This window comes from Vipera berus, assembly GCF_964194415.1.
Source record: "Vipera berus genome assembly, chromosome: 5".
NCBI lineage: Eukaryota > Metazoa > Chordata > Lepidosauria > Squamata > Viperidae > Vipera > Vipera berus.
This window is the reverse complement of record NC_138207.1, coordinates 49462927-49483877: the sequence shown is the minus strand read 5'-3', so window position 1 is coordinate 49483877 and position 20951 is coordinate 49462927. Positions and strand designations below refer to the sequence as shown.

The 20951-nt window shown below is 35.5% G+C and overlaps 1 protein-coding gene across 2 annotated transcripts in view; it reads right to left on the bottom strand.

The window, feature by feature from the left end:
- NEURL1 (neuralized E3 ubiquitin protein ligase 1) overlaps positions 1 to 20951 on the bottom strand; it is a gene marked incomplete at both ends in the record, with an annotated part of 159267 nt that overhangs the window by 11864 nt on the left and 126452 nt on the right. For both annotated transcript variants that reach the window (XM_081330098.1, XM_081330099.1), the window contains one exon: positions 735 to 1415. In XM_081330098.1, coding sequence (XP_081186224.1) covers positions 735 to 1415 — 681 coding nt within the window. The remainder of the gene's footprint in view (positions 1 to 734; positions 1416 to 20951) is intronic.

Here is a 20951-nt window from a genome sequence, read left to right as displayed (position 1 = left end):
ATACATCTCTTATACATTATTATGATTACAATTACAGATGAAAGAATATTTTAGGGCTATGGCTATAAGAATTACATTAAGTTTGGTTTCAGGACCAATTATTGTACAAGCATCAAAAGTCCATAGTCATATTCCTTTGGGTAAAAGTAACTTCAACCTGCTTAGGACTGTGTAGATACATTTGGAAATTTGAGAAATGCAATAGGGCCTGTCACAAAATTGGTACAATGCAAAAAAAAAAAAAACTACTAGCATAAGTCACAAAAATCATATATTTAAGTCTTATTCCTTATCACTTTTACGTAAATTGGGGTCTTTATCCAAACTATTTTTGTTACATTTTACTGGTACTGGAAAAGAAAGTCATTTTGATGTCAGAATAAATAATAATTACTATCTGCTGACTCAAAGCTCAGATTTGGCTGAAACTGAAGGGACTGGGAAAAAAATGCCTTTTCAGTCTTCTCATTCTAATAGATCTCATAATTTAAGGAACCTTTCTTTCCTACACACAGAGGTGGAATTCAGCCAGTTCGCACCACTTCGGCAAAAACGGTAGCTAATTTTTTGTTGTCCAGGCCCGGAATGTACTTCCGAAAGCGGCATCCACACAGAAAACTGGTTGTTCACATATTGAATCCCACCACTGCCTGCACAATACAGTATTTTAGTGCTACTGCTCATTTAATTCACTGACAAAATAACAGCATGCATATAAGAAGAGACAAACATACCCAGGACACGAATTTGCATCACTGCTCCATGTAAACCAAAGAACATCCATAATGGTTGGGAACAATCCACGCATACTTGCATGCCTGCACTTGCTCCATTGTGACTCAAGTGAAGTTCTCCTTCTGAATTCACCATGAATCCCAAGATATCGCCACTCTGGAGAGGCACAAGCACTCTACAAACTGCCCAGAACTCTTTTCGATCAACTAAAGACTCTGGGTTATAAGGAAGGTCACTGGGTCTCAGAGTGCTAGGATCACAAGTGGTTACCCCATATGACAGTGTCCCAGTACGCGAAGTATTGGACTTATTGATTTTGACAAATATTGTCTCATTGATTCTAAGTGGCCTGCTGGTAAAAACCAAAGTTCTCTCGTCTCGAGCATGGTCCAGACGGGCCACAGTCTGGTCATCCAGAATTTTAATATGGGCTCCCCTGAGTTGATGGAAGCGAAGGTCACTTTCAAGTTGAGATGGGAGGAGGTGGGAATGCTGAGAGTTGAGGGAATTCTGTGGAATAGGACACATAGCAGTCATGACATGGAAATTGTCCTCCTGCAAGTTGAGATCACAAAGGCTCACAGATAGACGGGTATCCTCAGTATCTCTGCGCAATGAGGGTCGGCGGATAGCTGTGAAGGATCTTGGACGGAGGCAATCAGGAGGAATAATTTCACTATCTGCAAATAAAAGAGGTGAAGAAAGTATTTCAGTTTTGTTATTAGTTGTTTTTATGTGAAACCTCTAAGACGATTGCTGCAAAGTCCTGAAAGTGAAGCTTTGAATTTGTTCTTACAACAAGTTTCACTGATAGGGTGACAAGAATATTTGAGTACACAGTTGGATTTAAAAAAGATTTTAAGAAAAGGAGGAGCTGTCTTAACCCCAATAACATAGAAAATGTGGACTCAGATCATATTTTACTTGGTTTATTTATGACATTTATCACCACTTCAATCTATTTATTTATTTATTCAACTTATATGCCACCCATCTCTTACTGCTTACAATAATTAAAAACTATACAAATATTAAAACACTAAAATAGTGACATTAAAATAGTTAAAGTTGACAAAAATGAAAAGAAAAGGAGAGGGGGGGCGGAGCCAACTGTCAGAGCGGGCGGCTGTGTGAACGGAGCTCTCTCCACGCACAACCTCTCACCCAGTGTTCGCGGGGGCTTTTCGGAGCTTCAGGAGGCCCTGTAGGGACATCCGAAGTTGCAGGCAGCCCGGAGAACCTTCATGAGCGGCGGTTCGTGTTGAAGATCCGGAGAAAGTCTGATGCGAGCGAACCGGGGAGAAGGAGGCCAGTAATGGCCGACATGAAGATCTGACAGAGGGACGGAGCTAGCACGTAAGCAGCGGGACAACGGTAGAGCGGAGCTGACGGAGAGTGTATCCGAATATTAAATAGGAAGCGCTTGTGAAAGAGGTACTGGTTCGAAGTGGGTGCCTCATGGAGAGGGAATAAGCGGCGATAGAAGTCTTGAGGGAGGCGTTTGGCAAAAACAGCAAGGGAAAGAAAGCCGAAGACTATATGACTGCATTTTAGCTGGAGATAAACTACAACAGGTCAAAGTCTGAGCTTTGGAGCCTTAGAGACTGAACTCTGGATTGTCGGGCGTGGAAAGCGATCAGCTTGGTCTAGTCTGGTCTATTCTGGTAAATTTTGAATTCGTGAACTTTTGAAACTTTTGAAACCCTACTCTACTTGTCACGGGCGGCCATTTGATTTAGCAATTTAGTAACTGGAGGTTTGTTTAGTGGGACACCTACTGGTCTTTGACAGCAGAGGAAGACGGAAAAGGTGCCAATTTCTGCGCCGGAAACGGGGAAAAAAAAAAAAGAAGAAGAACGTGACTTTGAATATATTCATACTATAGAATTCTATTATATAAATTGCTTAGTTGGTAATAAGTATCTGGTGGTAACTGTTTTATATATCTTTTGTCATAGAGTTAAAAGGTTTATATAACACTCAGGGTATTACACATTGATAAAACGCTGCTATAATTGGGGAAACATGACAAGCATTTCGGGAGCAACTAAGCCTAGCGCTGGCAAAAAGGCGGCAGCACAGGGACAGGGGATGGCCTCAAGTCCCTCCAATCAGAAATCTATAGAGGATATGCTGCAAAGGGAAAGATCTAACTCGAATTCCTTTAAAGATTTACATGCCCTTTTGCAAAACCTACACGAGGCAATGGCCAAAAATCACGAGGAGATGAAGAGAGAAATAGGCCAAATAAGAAACGACACTGGTGAATTAAAGGGGAAGATCCAAGCGATAGATGATAAATTTGAAGGGATTCAACAACAATTAGTCAAAAATGAACAAAGACTTCAAGATATGGAAGCTAGAATGGAAAAAGAGGAAAAGAGAGTAGACGATTTAAATGATACACTCCTTCAGGCTAATAAGGAGTTAGAAACAACAGTTATTTTTCTGGAAGCAGAAAAGGCTGCTCATTATCTACGCTTCCAAAACGTTCAAGAAAAAAGAGGGGAAGATCTGTTGGTCATGATGGCAGAACTGATGGCAAAGACACTCGGTGTAGGGAAGGAGGAAATGCTGGCGGAAATTGATGAAACATACAGGGTCCAAACTAATTATGCGAGAAGGCACAACCTCCCAAAAGAAGTACATGTAAGGTTAGTTAAAAAATCAATTCGGGATGAGCTTCTGCATAGATCTAGAGAGGAACCATTAGAATTTCGGGGCCAACCAATCACCATCCTTAAACAGATACCTAAAAGGATGAGGGATCTGAGACGCGGCTATCAATTTTTAACATCTAAATTAATAAGAGAAAATGTAAACTTTAGATGGCTAACTCCAGAGGGTATTCTAGTTACGTGGCAGGATAGAAGGCATAGACTGGACACGATAGAGAAGGCAGAAGATTTCTATAAACGTCACTTCCATAGCCAAGAGGAAGCAGATTTAGAAGATCAAGATGGAAGGGAGGTAAGAGAAAGAGATACAATACGTGTGGCAATGGATGGGAAGATCTTAGCTACAGAGGATAGAAGGAACAAATCCGGTGAGTTAACAGAGAAACATGGAACTAGAGACAAGGAAGAGAGAGAGCCCCGAATCACGAGATCCACAAAAACCAGAAATAAGTAAGATGAAGGGAGGTGAGTGTAGTATTATGTCTGTGAACATTAATGGATTGAATTCGCCAGTGAAAAGGCGGAAATTTTTTAATAGGCTTATTCACCAACAATTGGATATCGTGGCAATACAAGAAGTCCATATAAAGGAACAACAAAAATATTTGTTAGTACAACCAAGAATAGGGAACCTATTCGTTTCCTTAGACCGACACAAGAAAAAGAGAGGAGTGGCACTATATGTAAACCCAAAATTGACTGCAAAACAAATTTATAACGATAAAGAGGGTAGAATACTGATAGTTGAGGTTATAATAAATCACAGGAAGGTCATGATGGTAGAGATATATGCCCCAAACCATAACCAAGAACAATTTTTCAAAACACTTCACAATAAGATATGTAGCATTGATTATGAGGAGATTTGTTTAATAGGAGATTTTAATGCTATCCTAGATACAAATTTGGATTATATGGGAAAGACGCTTAGGAAAAAGAAGAGAAGAACTCTACCGAGATCTTTTCTCAACTTGGCTGAGGAACTAAATATCCAAGATGTCTGGAGGGAAAGAAATCGTAAGGCTAGACAATATACATATTACTCCAACCGACATAGCTCATGGTCTAGAATAGACATGGTATGGATGACGAAAGAAATTAGTTCAGAAATAGACGAGGTACATATAGCGACAGGTACTTGGGCAGATCACAATCCTATTAAACTTATCTGGAAAGGCTCCAAAAAAATACCCAGATGGACGCTCCAAAGAGCAATTTTAAAAGAAGACGAATTCAAATCTAAGATGGAGAGAGAACTAAGTTTTTTCTTTAAGGAAAATAAAGCTATAGACACCTCAGTACAAAACAATTGGGATACAGCTAAGGCAATGATGAGAGGGGTAGCGAGGGCATATATGGTATATAAAAACAAGGGGAAAAGACAACAACAGGAAAGATTAGAAGAGGAATATAAGAGCTTAGAAGTTATACTCCAACAAGATCCACAAAAAGAGAATATCAAGCAATCTATGGATCTGATTAAACACAAACTTAACATTCTAGACAAAGAGAAATTAGCCCAACAATTGAGAAACACGAAACAAAATTTTTTTGAAAATGCAAATAAACCGGGCCGGTGGCTAGCATATAAATTGGGAAAACAAAAGGGGAAAAACTGGATTCACGAATTACAAGATGAGGAAGGGAGAATATTCCACCAGGAGGAAAAAAAAAAAACTATAGCCCAGGAATTTTATGAACGTTTATACAAAGAAGATAGTCAGGCAAGTGTGGAGAAAATGGAGGAATATTTTCAAAGAGCCAAACTACCCAAGGTCACAGAAGATACCAGAAATATGTTAAATGAGGAAATTCGACTATCTGAGGTGATAAAAGCTATTAATGCACAAAAGAATAATAAAGCATCGGGACCCGACGGTCTTCCATCAGAAATTTATAAAGAATTACAAAATATCCTAGCTCAACCCCTAGTGGAGGTATTTAACGCAGTATTAGAAGGCGCAAGGACGCCTAAATCTTGGCTAGAGGCAAACATAACCCTTATCCCGAAAGATAACACGGACCATACATTAATCCAAAATTACAGACCCATATCACTTCTTAACTCGGACTACAAGATATTTACATCAATTATAGCGGAACGATTGAAACGATTTCTGAATGATTTCATACACGCAGATCAGAATGGTTTTCTCACTAAGAGACACACTAAGCACAACATTAGAATAATATTAGATATATTGGAGTACTATGAATTACATAGCGAACAACAGATGGCATTACTTTTCTTAGACGCCCAAAAGGCATTTGACAACGTTAAATGGCCTTTTTTGTGCCAACAGCTTAGCTTTATGAATATGGGTGAAAAATTTATAAATATAATTAGGGCAATTTATGACAATCAGGAAGCAAAAATAATTATTAATGGGGAAGCATCTAGCAAGTTTCAAATTCAAAAGGGAACACGGCAAGGCTGCCCCCTATCACCATTGCTCTTTATATTGACTCTTGAAGTATTAACGAGAACTATAAGAAATGACCCAAAGATAAAAGGATTAACCATTAAAAAGGAAACCTTTAAATTGCAAGCTTTCGCGGACGATCTGGTTTTTATTATGGAGGATCCATGTCAGACGGGACCAAAGCTATTGGAAGAATTATCTAAATATGGTGAGGTTGCCGGACTGCGAATAAATAGAAATAAGACCAAGATGATTGTTAAAAATATGACCAATAAACAAAAAGGTAATCTGGCCGGAATCATGGATATAGAAATAGTCAAGAAAATAAAATATCTAGGGATTAACATTACGGCTAGATGCACTTCACTCAAAAAGGATAATTATGATAATGTAGTGAACCAAATAAAAGGTGATCTGGAAAGATGGGGAAACCTAAAACTCTCATTATTGGGAAGAATCGCTGTCATTAAGATGAATATTCTGCCTAAAATCCTGTTTCTGTTTCAGAATATCCCAATTCAACTCGACTCTAAATTTTTTCGAAATTTGGATAAATTATCACTAAGTTTTATTTGGCAGGGGAAAAAACCAAGAATTAAATTGAAATATTTACAGGACACGAAGGAAAATGGGGGTTTTGGATTGCCAGACTGGGAATTATATTACCATGCCGCGGCCCTGAGCTGGATTAGAGAATGGGTAATCTTGAGAAATAGAAGACTATTAACTTTAGAGGGTCACGATTTGCAATATGGCTGGCATGCTTTCCTATGGACGGAGAAACAAGGTCTTTTCTCGCATTTTCAAAGACATCGGATCAGGCAAGCGCTACTTAATACTTGGAAAAAAATTAGATCTCACAATTACACCAAAATTCCGGTCTGGCTATCCACCCTTGAAGCGATAGTTTACCCAAATCTGTTTGATTTGGGTAACATAATCTCATACAAGGATATTCTGAATGAGGAGGGGGAATTGAAACTTAGGAATGAACTAGAATTACAAGGTATAAAACTCGATTGGTGGGCCTACTTACAAATCCAATCGAGATTTAGGAAGGATAAAAATGAATGGGGGATATATACCTCTGAAACAGCATTGGACAAAATATTATTGGGACCGGACTCTAAACAAATAAGGAATTTTTATAAATTACTTTTGGGATATAAGCTGTTTGAAGAGCAAGTGAAAGACCCCATGTTGACCTGGGCTAACAATTTAGGACATAACATCGACCTAGATACTTGGCAAACAATTTGGGATAGAAATAAAAGGATAACACTGGCCTCATCGTATAAAGAAAATTTATTTAAAATGTTTTACCGATGGCATCTTCCCCCAGCTCGCTTAGCAAAAATGTACACAACAGCATCTCCCAAATGTTGGAAGTGTTCTGAAGAGATAGGAACATACTTCCACACGTGGTGGTCTTGCAGTAAAACACAAAAATTTTGGAGAATGATTTGGATTTGGCTGAAAGAAATATTGAATCAAGATCTGGAGTTTAGTCCAGAACTTTTCTTGTTGGGAATCACGAAAGAGAAATATCCTAAAGATGTGCTATACTTAACGATCCATATTATCACAGCAGCTAGAATATCATTTGCGCAAAAATGGAAAAAGAATGAGATCCCAGGACAAAAAGAGGTTATTAGGGAAATTTGGGATTGCGCTGAAATGGACAAATTAACTTTGGAATTAAAGAATAAAGATCAATCAGACTATTATAGAATTTGGAACAAATTGTATCTTTGGATGGATAAAAAGAAAGGTCTCTATTAGGTTCTACAGACTAGCTCACTGTTTTAAATACTGTGGTATTTTATCGATTTGTAATATAAGTGTATTTAAGTGTATTTTTGATGTACATATATACATGTATATATATATATTTAAACATTGTAGACAAAAAGGTTTGTCAGCTCGCTGGTACTGTGTCCAATGTTTTTAAATAATAAAATTAATAAAAATAAAAAAAAAAATGAAAAGAAAAGGAGCAATTTCAACCCATCGATTCCCACCATTTATAGATAATAAAATAAAACAATTATAATAGATATGTTAAATTAATAAAAGACTTTCATGGTATAACTCATTCTTTCATCCAATCAATCAATCAATCAATCCTTAAAGCCTTCTAGAAGATTCAGTTCTTATAAAGGAATTTAGAGGTAACCTTGGAGAAGATATAAGAGAGTTGATAAGGAAGGAACAAGCCATTACGGCAGAACCTAGACAAGGGATTAAATAGTTCCATGATACAAGGGAGCATGAAAAAAATATAAACTAACATCTCTTGATTTTGTTCAGTATAAGATGGACAGAGAGAAACTTTCAAGATGCTGCTACTATACCTTACAATAAATGTTCAAGATGCTGCTACTATACCCTACAACAATAAAGTAACATTCCCAGAATCCCTGTAGTGTGTTTCTTGACTTGGTCTACTTTAAAGGGCTGTCAGGTCTTTACCAACTTTAAGCAATCTTTTCTGTGTCTGACCTGTTTTTTCCCCCCTTCCCTCTCACAGAGTGGAAAGATTGGAGTGGAAGGCATTACAAGAGAGTAAGCAGGCAGACAATGGGGAATTCACATCTAAAGAAATGCACTGGCTCTGGCTTTTACCTAACATGCCTAGGACCACGAGCAATTTAGGTAGAAAGCCAGTATTTATTTTGATCTGTATGCCTGGTTATTCTCTTCTATGCCCTTACTCTCCAATGAATGTAAATACAAATATTAATTCCCTTCTTGCTAATTATCCCAGCACCAGGGGGAACATTTCGGGGGGGGGGGAATCTGAAGTAAAATCAACAGTCACAGTCATGTGGTTTTCTACTTAGCAATTTCATCCCTTAGCAGTTCAGTTGGGGGTGGTCAATTGTGGTGGCTTAATTGAGGAGTACCTGTATCGATATTTGCTTTGTATTTTACCTGCACAAAGTTCCTTGTTATATACACTAAGCGCAGAAAACCACAAAGGTGTCCTATTGTTACTGGAATACTGTAGCATGAAGCACAAAGCTGATCATGTTGGATCAGAAAATTCTTCTGAAACTCCTACGAGAATTCTGCTACTGTATATCTGTATTCAAAAGTTTCCAAAATGGCTGCTGTAACTGGATATTGCATTAACAGCAATATTAAAAGAACGTCCTTGACTATTCTTCGACATTATCTAGCTGATTTTAATCAAAAAGAGCACAGGAAATTGAAGTAAACTTTTAGCAAGACAAATATTCAATTCTGTGGCTCATTTCCTGCTTTTCTTTATAGCAAAGCAAAACTTATTTTTTAAATGTTTTTTAATAGTCAAGGGGTCCATTTAAGTAAAGTAAGAGCAGGATATTATTAAAAAAATAAGATTTCTCCAATAATTCTTTATCAGAAATCAAGCAAAGTACAGCTGTATTTAATTGCACCTTAAAGTACTGTACTGACATTGTTATGGTTTGCTTTAAGACTAAGATTAAATTTATAGATTTTGTGTTAGTTTGACATTAACTGGCTGGCATCATTGAAAAACACTCAGGAAATTGAAATAATATCACTCATCAGGACATATATTCAGTTGTAATATATAACTTTTATCATGCTTTAAAAAAATCAACAGCTTTTTACTAGACAATGGTTTCAGAGTTCATAGCAATTTAGATCTCAGAAGGCACAGCAATTTTTTCAGCCTCTGTTTATTTGATTGATTGTTTATCTGTGGCATAAAACATGCATTATTTTGCTAAAAATATAGCAGAAAACAGGACCATTTTTTACACACTGGTTTTTGTTAACACTGATTTTAGTAAAGTCCTGCTGAAGTATATATCAGGGCTTGCCCATCTCTGTTTTACAAGGTGTGCATGGGCATGCATATTTAATCTTATTCTTTGTTACTGAAATAGGAAAGAAGTAAAAAATTTCAACACAAAAACTCCCTATTTTAGGAATGTTCTAGAAGATGGAGAATATTTTAGATTTAGTGGACCTACAGCTTCTCCAAGCATATCTGTTGGATTCATGTTGAAATACAGGTTGCAAATTTTGTATCAAAATACCAGATTGTACTTCAAAGATGGCTTTATCCTAAGAAGATATACAATCAAATTTTCTGTTCAGTGCATAACAAAATAATGCATACAACCTGGCTACATAATTGGTTTTCCTCACCTATAGATGTATTTGTTCAGAGTTCTTTCGAAACTATTGGGATAGTTTAGAATGGAATCAGTGGAGCTAAGAGAATATAAGTTTATCTCTGTCTGAGTGAATCAGGTACCTTGCAAGATTTTTATAAGTTTTTCTACTGCTAAAATTAGGACCACAAAATATATCCCAAGTGACTCCTGATAGGAGGGATATCAACTGTGGTTCTGTCTTTTATAAAGTCTTCAATTACAGCCCTTCCTTGTTCACACTTATGTTTTATTTCTAAGGCTATACGCATAGTCTGATACAGACATTAAGGATTAGCTGCCACCCAATGTTTTACAATTCACCTTTACATATATTAAATCTATATATACATCTCAAATATGACAGATTTAGTTAGAACTTGCTTTTACTATATTTTTCATGACCAAAGTGAAAATTCCATTTTAAAATTGTTTAGAAATCTGAATTGTTTTCTAATCCACAGACACTTTATTATCAACAGATAATCAAGTACATGGTCTGGACTGAATATTATTCCAAGATGTACTAGTTTTCTATCTGAGGAATGTTTTTGAAAACTCTGAGCAAAGAGTTATCCAAAATATTATATGTTTTCATATTTCAGTGTCTTGTCGCCTTATCACAATAAATTCTACGTTGATAACTGTAGTTTCTATGGTGTATACTTGTTTGCCAGAAGTGTACAATAAACAAATATGAATCAAATAAATAAGAAATACAGAAATACATAATTGTTTAAATAGATATGCTTGGTGCTGTAGATCACAAGAACTATATGATGATTGTTTGGAATATACTTTCTAAGACAAATAACTAGTGGTGGGATTTAGCCAGTTCGCACCACTTAGGCAAAACTGGTAGCTAATTTTTGTTGCCCAGGCCCAGAATGGACTTCTGGAAGTGACAACCACACAGAGAACCGGTTGTTCACATATTTGAATCCCACCACTGCAAATAACTGTATAGCTGTACACTGTTAATACTATATACCTCAGCTACAAGATATGTGAGCTGTTCTGACCATCTTTAATTGTACTAAATTGTCACCAGAGGATATTCAATGCCACTTCAGAGAATGCAGCATAATTCAGAATTTTTAGTTTGCAACCAACATTGGTCTGTAAGAAATGCTCAGAGTTTTCATGCTTCCTTCATGCCACTTCATCAATTTGGATGTATTTCAGGTATGGGAAAACAAGTTTGCACATGTGCTTAACTGCATTTCTTCAAGGCCCATTTGAGACTTTCAAAACTATTTACGAGCAGAAGGATATGACCAGATGTTTAACATACATGGATAGGAGCCAAACATGCTTAAACCAAAGCAACTTAAGTAAGTCTATGATATGAATTATCACCTATTCTTTACTTAGTTATTTACAATTTAAGATGATACCAGGAAAAAATAATGCTCTTGTTTAAACTGTATTCCAGGTAAAAAAAGAAAAACCTTGGATAATCTTATTTTTTAAATGTAAAATTAAGAATTCCTTGCATTTGAAACAGATGCAAAAGAAACAGCTGAAATGGTAGCTCTAATCTGATATCTAATTTAATTTAAATTTAAATTTTAGTCTAGTGAAAACTAGAATGGTACCAAGGAAAGCCACGTATAGGTATTTTTATGCCAGAAGATATATTGAAGAATTCAAATATTGATGAATTCATGTAGTGACCTGAAACAACCTCCCCATCACAAGACCTAGCACAAGCCTCTCTCTGATGACTCACACCTGACCATCACGAGACCCTCTCTTGAAACACCCACAACTGAAGCCCTTATAAACAGAAGAGCACTGACACAGACATCCCCTAAATGCCACTGAAGATTTTACTAGTCTGGTAACGAAACATTCAGAAATCAACTCACAAGCTCGGAGAACGAAACTTCACCCTCATTCATGTAGTATGTTGGTTGATGGGTAACCGAGAGGGAATCTTTTTTTTAAAAAATATCCCTCTATAAGAACAGAAAAAGAAAAAAGAAAAAGTACATCACACCATGTTGTAAGAAAAACACAAAGTGGGAAAAAATAGAATATCTTTCCCCTCCTCCATTTTTATACGCATAACAAATAATACAATAAGACTATTATTAGGTTGAATAAACTCTTGCAGGTTTATATTTAATCACTTCCAAATATCAAAATTAAATTCCAATATATATGTTTGAAGTAGATTCCACATTTGTGGTTAAAACTGCCTTGGCATATTGATATGATCCATTAACAAATTAAAAACTAAATTAAAATTTCCACATGGAATTATATGTTCTATCTGTATACTAAAAATGAATAAAGTATCAATTTTAATGTTTGTTAAGCATAATAAAGCAGACTATCCAAACATTTAATCACCAAGATTAAAAAATTGTCTTCAATTTTGAGAAAGATCTATGAGATATATCTCATTTTACAATCAGATTTGAGAACTTATCAATGAAAATAACTATACATCAAACTTTTAGGTCAGTGGTGTAAACCCATAACTGCTACCATACAGTATTTCTAGAAGTACTAAATTTACATACTTTATAAAAAGGTAAAGGTAAAGGTTCCCCCGCACATGTGTGCTAGTTGTTTCCGACTCTAGGGGCCAGTGCTCATCTCCGTTTCAAAGCCGAAGAGCCAGTGCTTGTCCAAGGACATCTCCATGGTCATGTAGCTGGCATGACTAGATGCCAAAGGCGCACGGAACGCTGTTATCTTCCCACCGGAGTGGTCCCTATTTTTCTACTTGCATTTTTATGTGCTTTCAAACTGCTAGGTGGGCAGAAGCTGGGACGAGTAACAGGCGCTCACTCTGTTACGCAGCACTCGGCATTCGACCCGCCAAACCGCCGACCTTCTGATCGACAAGCTCAGCGTCCTAACCCACTGAGCCACCGCATCCCCTACATACTGTATACATCTACATAATTATGTTATTTTTAATTTAATTTATACATAATTTATGTTATAAACTATGTACATACTGTATACATCTACATAATTATGTTATTTTTTTGACCATCAAGTATTAAAGCTAATGTGAAATCAAGTGTGCTCGTTCTCTACTTTGGTCCTGTCTAAATAGAATATAATATAAATAGCCTTTTGACTTATTTGTTTTGCAACTGAAGAACATTTTAATCTCATTCATAGCTGCCTCATGTGAGCATCAGGTTTCCTAGGTACCAGTACCATTAGCACCCATGCTAACAGTTATTCAGCTGAATGAGTAGTCTAATGCTGAAAGTAGGTTGCTATGGAGAGAGTCATACAAGCATGTAAGACTTATCAAGGGCACTGGTGCACAGGTTTAGGCAGACTATTGCTTCTGTGGATATTTACTCCTTGTGTCCCCCTCCCATGTTGCTATAGAACAAAGGCTAAGTATAGGATTTGAAATATGCCAACAGCCTCTGTGACCTCAATCCTCTTACAAGATTAAATCAAGTAACATCTACAGACGTCAGTGGTATCAATTATCTAAATTCATTTCTGTTTCTCCACAACTATATATAGTCCTATAAGCCTCCATCTTCAAATAGCATTCCCTTATACTTTTTTATAAAAGCTCAACGAACTACTGGGACTATCTACTTTTCCTATGTAACAGATCATCAGTATCAGTTCCTCATGTTGCTTGAGACTATTAAGAATTCAAATCTTGGGCTTGAATTATTTTTTATGGTTAAAAGATTTACAAAGCATTAAGTTTTTAAGAATACAGAAATTTATTCTTGTGGTTGAAAAGTGGGTAAGTTGATATCATTAGCATCAAACTATTCACAAATCCTACATATCTTCCAAAATTAAATAACAATTAAGTTAAAACTAATTTAATGTCTATAGCTCTAAATCTTGTGTTTACAGAAATACTGAATCTTGTGAAAAGTTATGTGAGAATGTTTTGGTGTTCTCTGTTCTCTGTTAGGTCAGATGCTCAATATTGGTAGGAAAGAAATTAGCAGGGCTGGAAAACCGACTGATCATGGTCCCAGTGACAAACTAAATCTATTGCTTGTACATGGAAATGCCTTGTTTCCTTATGAATCATCATTTCTCCTTTCCCCATTTAGTTTTTTTTATTTTTCAGTTCATTATATGCTTCATAGGGGGAAAAACACATATATAGGTATTTTCTTACGGATCAAGAATGACCTCCTAAAAAACTGGGAAATTATTTCAAAGCTATTGTCTGTCAATCAGGTACCACAGAGAGATGGTGCCATGTTTTACGTATTTGTGAAAATAGCCACCCAATTTTGTTCCATGAATTCATCCAATTATTTTAAACTTTGTGTCAACACTGCTAACATCGGATGTTCTTGCTTTGACAACATATGAAGATGCAGCCTTTTTCTTTCCTATGCTTTATTCTTCGAATTAGATGATACTGTGGGAGGAGGAGGAAAGTGATGGGAGTTAGTTACACATAACAATATTGTAAAAGAGTATGAACTGGGTGTGTGTGTATTGAAATAAGAGATGATAAGAGATGGCAGGTTGGAGAACAGGAGGGAAAACCTGCAATTCAAACTAATTGGAGAATGTGATTTATGACTGCTATATAGAGGAGGGGTTTGTGTTTGATACTATGTGCTAAGGGGAGGAGAATTCAGATTTTGGCTTCGACTATGTATGTGCCGAAGCTATGCTATTCAAATAAAGGTTCTTTAAGGTAAACAATGCCTTGAAGTTCTTTGGAGAGTTTCATTTGTCAGAACCATGACACTTTGCATAAATGTCATGTTCATTTTAGGCTAAAAATAGAAAATCCTATGCAGAGAAAAGAAATTGATGCTAACAAAAAGCATAATGAAATACAAGCTATCTGCACATTTTATACAGGGCAACTTAGAAAAACTGAAGTAACCACTTCAGGAGACAGCTACTCAATAGAAGCAAACCTAGCTTTTTAGCTATTTGCATGCAATTCCTAGCATTTTTTCTCTCTGGAGTAGTATATGCTACATAACCTGCCTTCTGTACCTGAAGTATGATTATTAAACATGATTGTAAGCTCTGTCAGTTCTCCATGTGGATGGGGAATTAGCACCTGTTGTTTTTCACCTGTGATTAAAATACGTTTTGAGCCAACCATTTAAAATGAAACAATTCCAGACAGATTTCACCATTCTGTGCCTTGTCAAAAAATAGTCATAAATAAAGTAAGAACTCTTTTACAAACAACAAACCAAAATGTCTAACTGTGCATTTGGACCTATGCAAATGAACACTTTATGGGACAAAATCTGTAGCAAAAACAGATGAGCTAGAATACTTTCTAACTACCTATTCTGCCAATATTGGTAAAGAAAGCAAAGTGAAGCATGAAATTAGTTAAGAAAAGGAGTTGAGTGAAATCACGGCACTATGAAAATGAATTGGGGATAAAAAGCATACTTGACAATAAATAAACATGTAATGTTGCTATAAACAAATCATTAAATATTAGAATTTGGAAATTCTTCCAAACTGCTGTTTGTTCAGATCACGTTTTATTCATTGTGGTTTTATAATAAACAAGTTGGAGAAATGGTGTAATTGTTTATCATGTAAAATGAAGCAAACTCTTAAATTAAGCCTGACAGATTCTCTTAAAATATTACACTTTGGAAAAGTGATTTGAATTTAATGAATCTCAGAGAAACTCTATATGTGATAGATTTTAGATTTCATTTTATTTCCTTTATTCCAGAACATTCTTCATAAACACAGTTCCATAGCAACAAGATATTATTAGGGCAGCAGTAGCAATGAAGATTGTCTTTATTATTTTACTGTGGGATTGCATTCTATAGTAAAATATTTGGAATCTTAAGAACATACCCAAGATATTTCTTTCAGGTAACAAACTATGCTGGGTAAATATCTGAAGATTTAATAGTATCCAGACTACTTATAACCAGCCGTATGAAAAATGTTTACCAAGAAAGTGGTCACATAAATAAAAAATAGAATATGCAGACAGAACATAGTATGAGAAACTATCTGGACTGCCCTCTTTCCAATCAGTACTTCTATAGGAAAAAGATCTGAAATAAAAGTTTTCAGCATAGGAAAGATGAACAGTTTAGGATGAGCGCTTTCCCTTACATGACCCTAATAATTATCCAGTGACTGGATGTGCTACTTAAAAATAGAAAAACAGAGACATGACCAGAGTACTACAAAAATTTCATATGTCTTGTGATCTTGAAATAGTCACGACATCACAAACAAAAAGCAAATCAAAATCTGAGAGCGTGAATAATTTCCCAAATTGTAAATTGTCACAAGATCCATAATAAAGGAACAGGAGACCAAGAGGCTGCAATCTTCTATCCGTACAATATTACGTATCACTGGTACTAAGAAGAAGGGAAAAGTAATCTAAGCATTTTGGGAGCACTCCTTTCAGATAGTTCAAGAACATACTGTACCAGTATGTTTAAAAACTTGTAATAGTTATACTTTTTGTCACTCTAAAGATAACATCATGCTGCTTACAATCTAGTGGCCACACCCATCTATCATCATTTCATGTTGGCTACTTTCTAGTTTTTATATCTATATTAGCACTATTTTCCACACATACAATAGTTTCTAGAATATTTTTCTGCTGTCTGTAGTAGAAAGTCCATCATATTTGTCATGTGGCAGAGTGGTCACATACAGACAGATTCATGAATTTAAAAATATTTCATTTGTATTATATTTAATGATATCATGACAGGGCTAGAAACACAGTATTTTGATTTGAAGTAACACTAAAGTTATCTATATGAATAATTCTACATCATCATTTTTAACTGTTTAGCCAACTATTTAGTTTACAGTCCATATTGAGAAGTAAGGTGGGCCTATAAAATGTCAATTCCTGTGAATTTTTTAAGGATCAAAATTATCTTAGATGGTTTCCAAGACTCTGATAAAGGGTTTCCTTTGTGCAAAGTATTACCAAAAAATAGAAATTCAGACTCTGATTTTTTTTTATAAAACTCCCCTGACAGTTTATCAGAACTAGGAAACTTTCCACTTTGAACTGAATTAAGTATCTCTTTTGAAAGAGAGAAAGGAGATTTCATAAATTATATATCTATTGAAGTTAATCCTGGGAATATTTATTTAAATATTGATTAATGAGGACCACCCGGAGGCTCCAACTGGTACAGAATGCAGCCGCAAGAGTTGTGTTGGGAGTCTCCCAATACTCCCATGTTACACCTCTGCTCCGTGAGCTGCATTGGTTACCAGTTGTCTTCCGGGTGAGATTCAAGGTACTAGTAATGGTGTTTAAAGCCCTACATGGCAGGGGTCCGGAGTACCTTAGGGAACACCTGCTGCCGGTATCAACCTCCCTACGCTCTGTGCGTTCCCACAGAGAGGGCCTCCTCAGGGTGCCACCGATCAGAGAATGTCGATTGGTGTCCCCCAGGGGGAGATCCTTCTCTGTGGGCGCCCCGGAACTATGGAATCAGTTACCGGTAGAGCTCCAGATGGCACCCGATCTTCGCTCCTTTCGCCGCAATCTAAAAACATTTTTATTCGAACAAGCCGGCCTGGCCTGATGGGGGATTGGTGGGGTTTTTTATTGCTGTTTTATTGGGGTTTTAATTGTATTGTATTGATTGCTTTTTAGTGGGCATGTATTTAATCTTTTTTTAATATTTGTAACTTTGCATTTTTATTCTTGCCCTGTTCACCGCCCTGAGTCCTTCGGGAGAAGGGTGGTATAGAAATATTAATAAACTAAACTAAACTAAACTAAACTAATTTTTACTGATGATGGATTATCTGAGAATATAATTGTTGAAAAAGAGTTGAATTCTTTACATATCTTTGGTTTTATTCAATATTTGTCAATTGCTGTTTTTATTGTTTATACATTGTTCATACATTGTCCTAAAAATTTAAAAGCAAATTTCTACAGTATTAGAGATTCAAACACTATATAAAATTTTAAAATATTTAGGCAACATAATTACTGAAAACATTTACAAATTCTTTGTTAATAATTATATACCAACTTGGAAAATGTTAGGGAAATGCAAAACTGTACTTCAAAACATTTTAACATTTTAGGGAGAACTGCAGTAGTAAAAATAAAAATCCTTTAAGGGCTCAACTTTCTATTTCAATGCCTCCCAATGGAAATTTCAGAACAGAATTTAAACCCTTGCGAGAAAAATAGAAAGCTTCTGCTTTGATGCAAAAAAAGAGAGAATAAATAAAAGGACTTTATATAGGCATCAGAAACAAAGCGCCTGGGGCATGTCCAATTTAATAATGTATTATGAAGCAGCACAGTTAGGACATATGATTCCATTTATTATGGAAGACATTTCTAAACAACAGATTCAAACTGAAACTATTTTATAGCCAAATAATTTTGTAAATCAATGCTTTCTTCAACTAAAATATTTTTATAGAATAAAGGAGCTCAAAAATGTTGTCACTAAATTGATGCTTCAAATTTGGAAGAGTAAATACGTAGCTTTGAAAAAGGATAGGTTTTTCTTAAACTCCTTAAACAACATATGTGGATTAGGATAATCATTATGGTTTGACTAAAAATGAATTTTTTGAGATAGTACAGTCTTTATAGACTCATTTTTTATAATAATAGGGAAACTCAAAAAGATCAGATAGAGCAATGAATAGGTGATAAATTACTATGGCTCTCTGGGTATCACATCTGTTTGTGTAACAGAAACAGAGCTTTAGCAACATGGCCTTATGTCATTTATGGAGATTCTTAATCATCCAGGTTATGATTGTCCCAACAGTGCTTTTTCAAAAGGCAATTGGACTTTATTGGGTATTTTTCTTGAAAACATTTCGCTTCTCATTCAAGAAGCTTCTTCAGTTCCTGAAGTGAGCTTCAGAAGAAGCTTCTTGGGTGAGAAGTGAAATGTTTTCAAGAAAACTCCCCAAGAAAGTCCAGTTGCTTTTTCAAAAAGCACCCTTGGGACATGGCCTTATATAAGTTTTGAGAATTTAATACTTCACTATTTAAGAACAACCAAAAGAAATAATCTCAAAAAATTATAGGTTATTACTGCAATTAGAAATAGAAGATCCACCATTTGCTTTAAAGGAAGTGTGGAATATTGGGAATGCCATCCAGGAGATAAATTGGCAGAAATTATGAAAAGGTTGATTGACCTCAAGTACAATGCAAAAACTGGAAAGGAAGATTATGTATCACTGGCACTTGATTCCCATCAGACGGGCACACATATATCAGAACTATTTTTCCAAATGTTGAAGAGAGGTTTTTTTCGGTGTCATTTTTTTTCGTTTGTGATGGTTATATGATAAAGCTATACCTTTTGGGTATAAAATTTTGGGGGAAGCTAACATCACTAAGAATGCTCCCCCAAATTAGGCTACTTTATTTATTTATTAGGCTACTTTATTTATTTATGGAGCCATACTTCAATCTTAAAAATAAAGAATGTATTATCTATTTAATTTAGCAGCCAAAATAATAACTGTGTGACACTGAAAAACTCTAAATAATGTAACATTTAAGATGTGGATTAACAAGATCTCTTAACTTGCCACATTAGAAAAAAAATTACAGTTAATATTCAAACATGAAACATTTGAGGCAAGAGACACAATTTTATAGAATTTGGATTGCTTTTATGATTTACCTCAATAGTAATAGACTATAATGTGGTAAACTTTACACATATGGTAAATCTGTACATGTGCAGTACCTGTCTCTTTATCTACATTGGAGTAGTTCTTTTTTTGTATTTTTTCTATTTTTTTTTCTTCATAAGCATCTTGGATTTCTGTTAATGTAGCTACCTGAAACTGTTAATCACAGTTCAATAAAACAATGGGAAAAATGAGTAAGATCTGCATATGGTTTCACCACAATCCTTTCCTCAGGGCTGCCATTCTACTCAACATACTGGAAGGAGATGATTTTGGATGCCATTAATGGGTATAGATATAAAACTTGTTAAGCATTGGATTTTAGTGTCAGGGTAAGAAAAATATGCAACTGATTATCAGGATCTATAATAGTTTGGCTTCTCAAATAAATTATGTAAGTATACTATTTATTGCTTTCTTCAAACTGCTTTCAGGTTGCCTTGCTTCCAATACATGCCTCTATGAATAAACATATGAATATTTTTTTATTTTTTTATTTTAATTCCATTTATATCCCGCCCTTCTCCGAAGACTCAGGGCGGCTTACAAGCTTAGCAGTAGCCTTCATTCTATGTATATGCCTGCTTATTAGGGCTTTCACACACACCCCCAAGCGGCATTATTAAAAAGTCAGCTTAATTGCCCCCAACAATCTGGGTCCTCATGAGTTTTCAGTTACTGAAATTGTGGGTATTTGCCTTACATAAACACACTGCTACTTCTCATTAGCAATCTCCTGTATATTATCCAGCCACTAAGACAAATATATCCATATATTCGATCTTATTTTGATACAAAAAAATTAAACATCAAGCTGATAATATAAAGAGAGGTTGTACAGCAAATGCTTCTCAGAATAATTTAAGCTATTCAGCAATTATGATATTCCTTGGAAACAGTTTACATAGTAAACAAGACAAAAGCTTCTGAAAAAAAACAGATACATAGATGTAGATATGAATGATCATATACTTCTGCATATAATTATTATGGTTAACAAAAATGATTTGCCTTTCCTTGAGGCATATGAAGAAAACATTTTGCACACAAGGCAGAAAACGTCTATTTAGAAGAACATCAGTCTATGAGATGAGCAGGCAGAGCATGAGGGGAAGGTCAAATGAGTCATCAATCTCAAGCCTCTTCGTGCCTGCAAAAAATCAAGTCCACCTTGAATTCCATTAACTCTTATCTACCACCAATTTGCTTTGACCATTAGTGGTTCAGATTCTTTAGAGATCTTAAGGTTGCAATAAACCCTTATATACATTTGAACTGCCTGGGTTTCCTGATTTCTGTGCTTGACA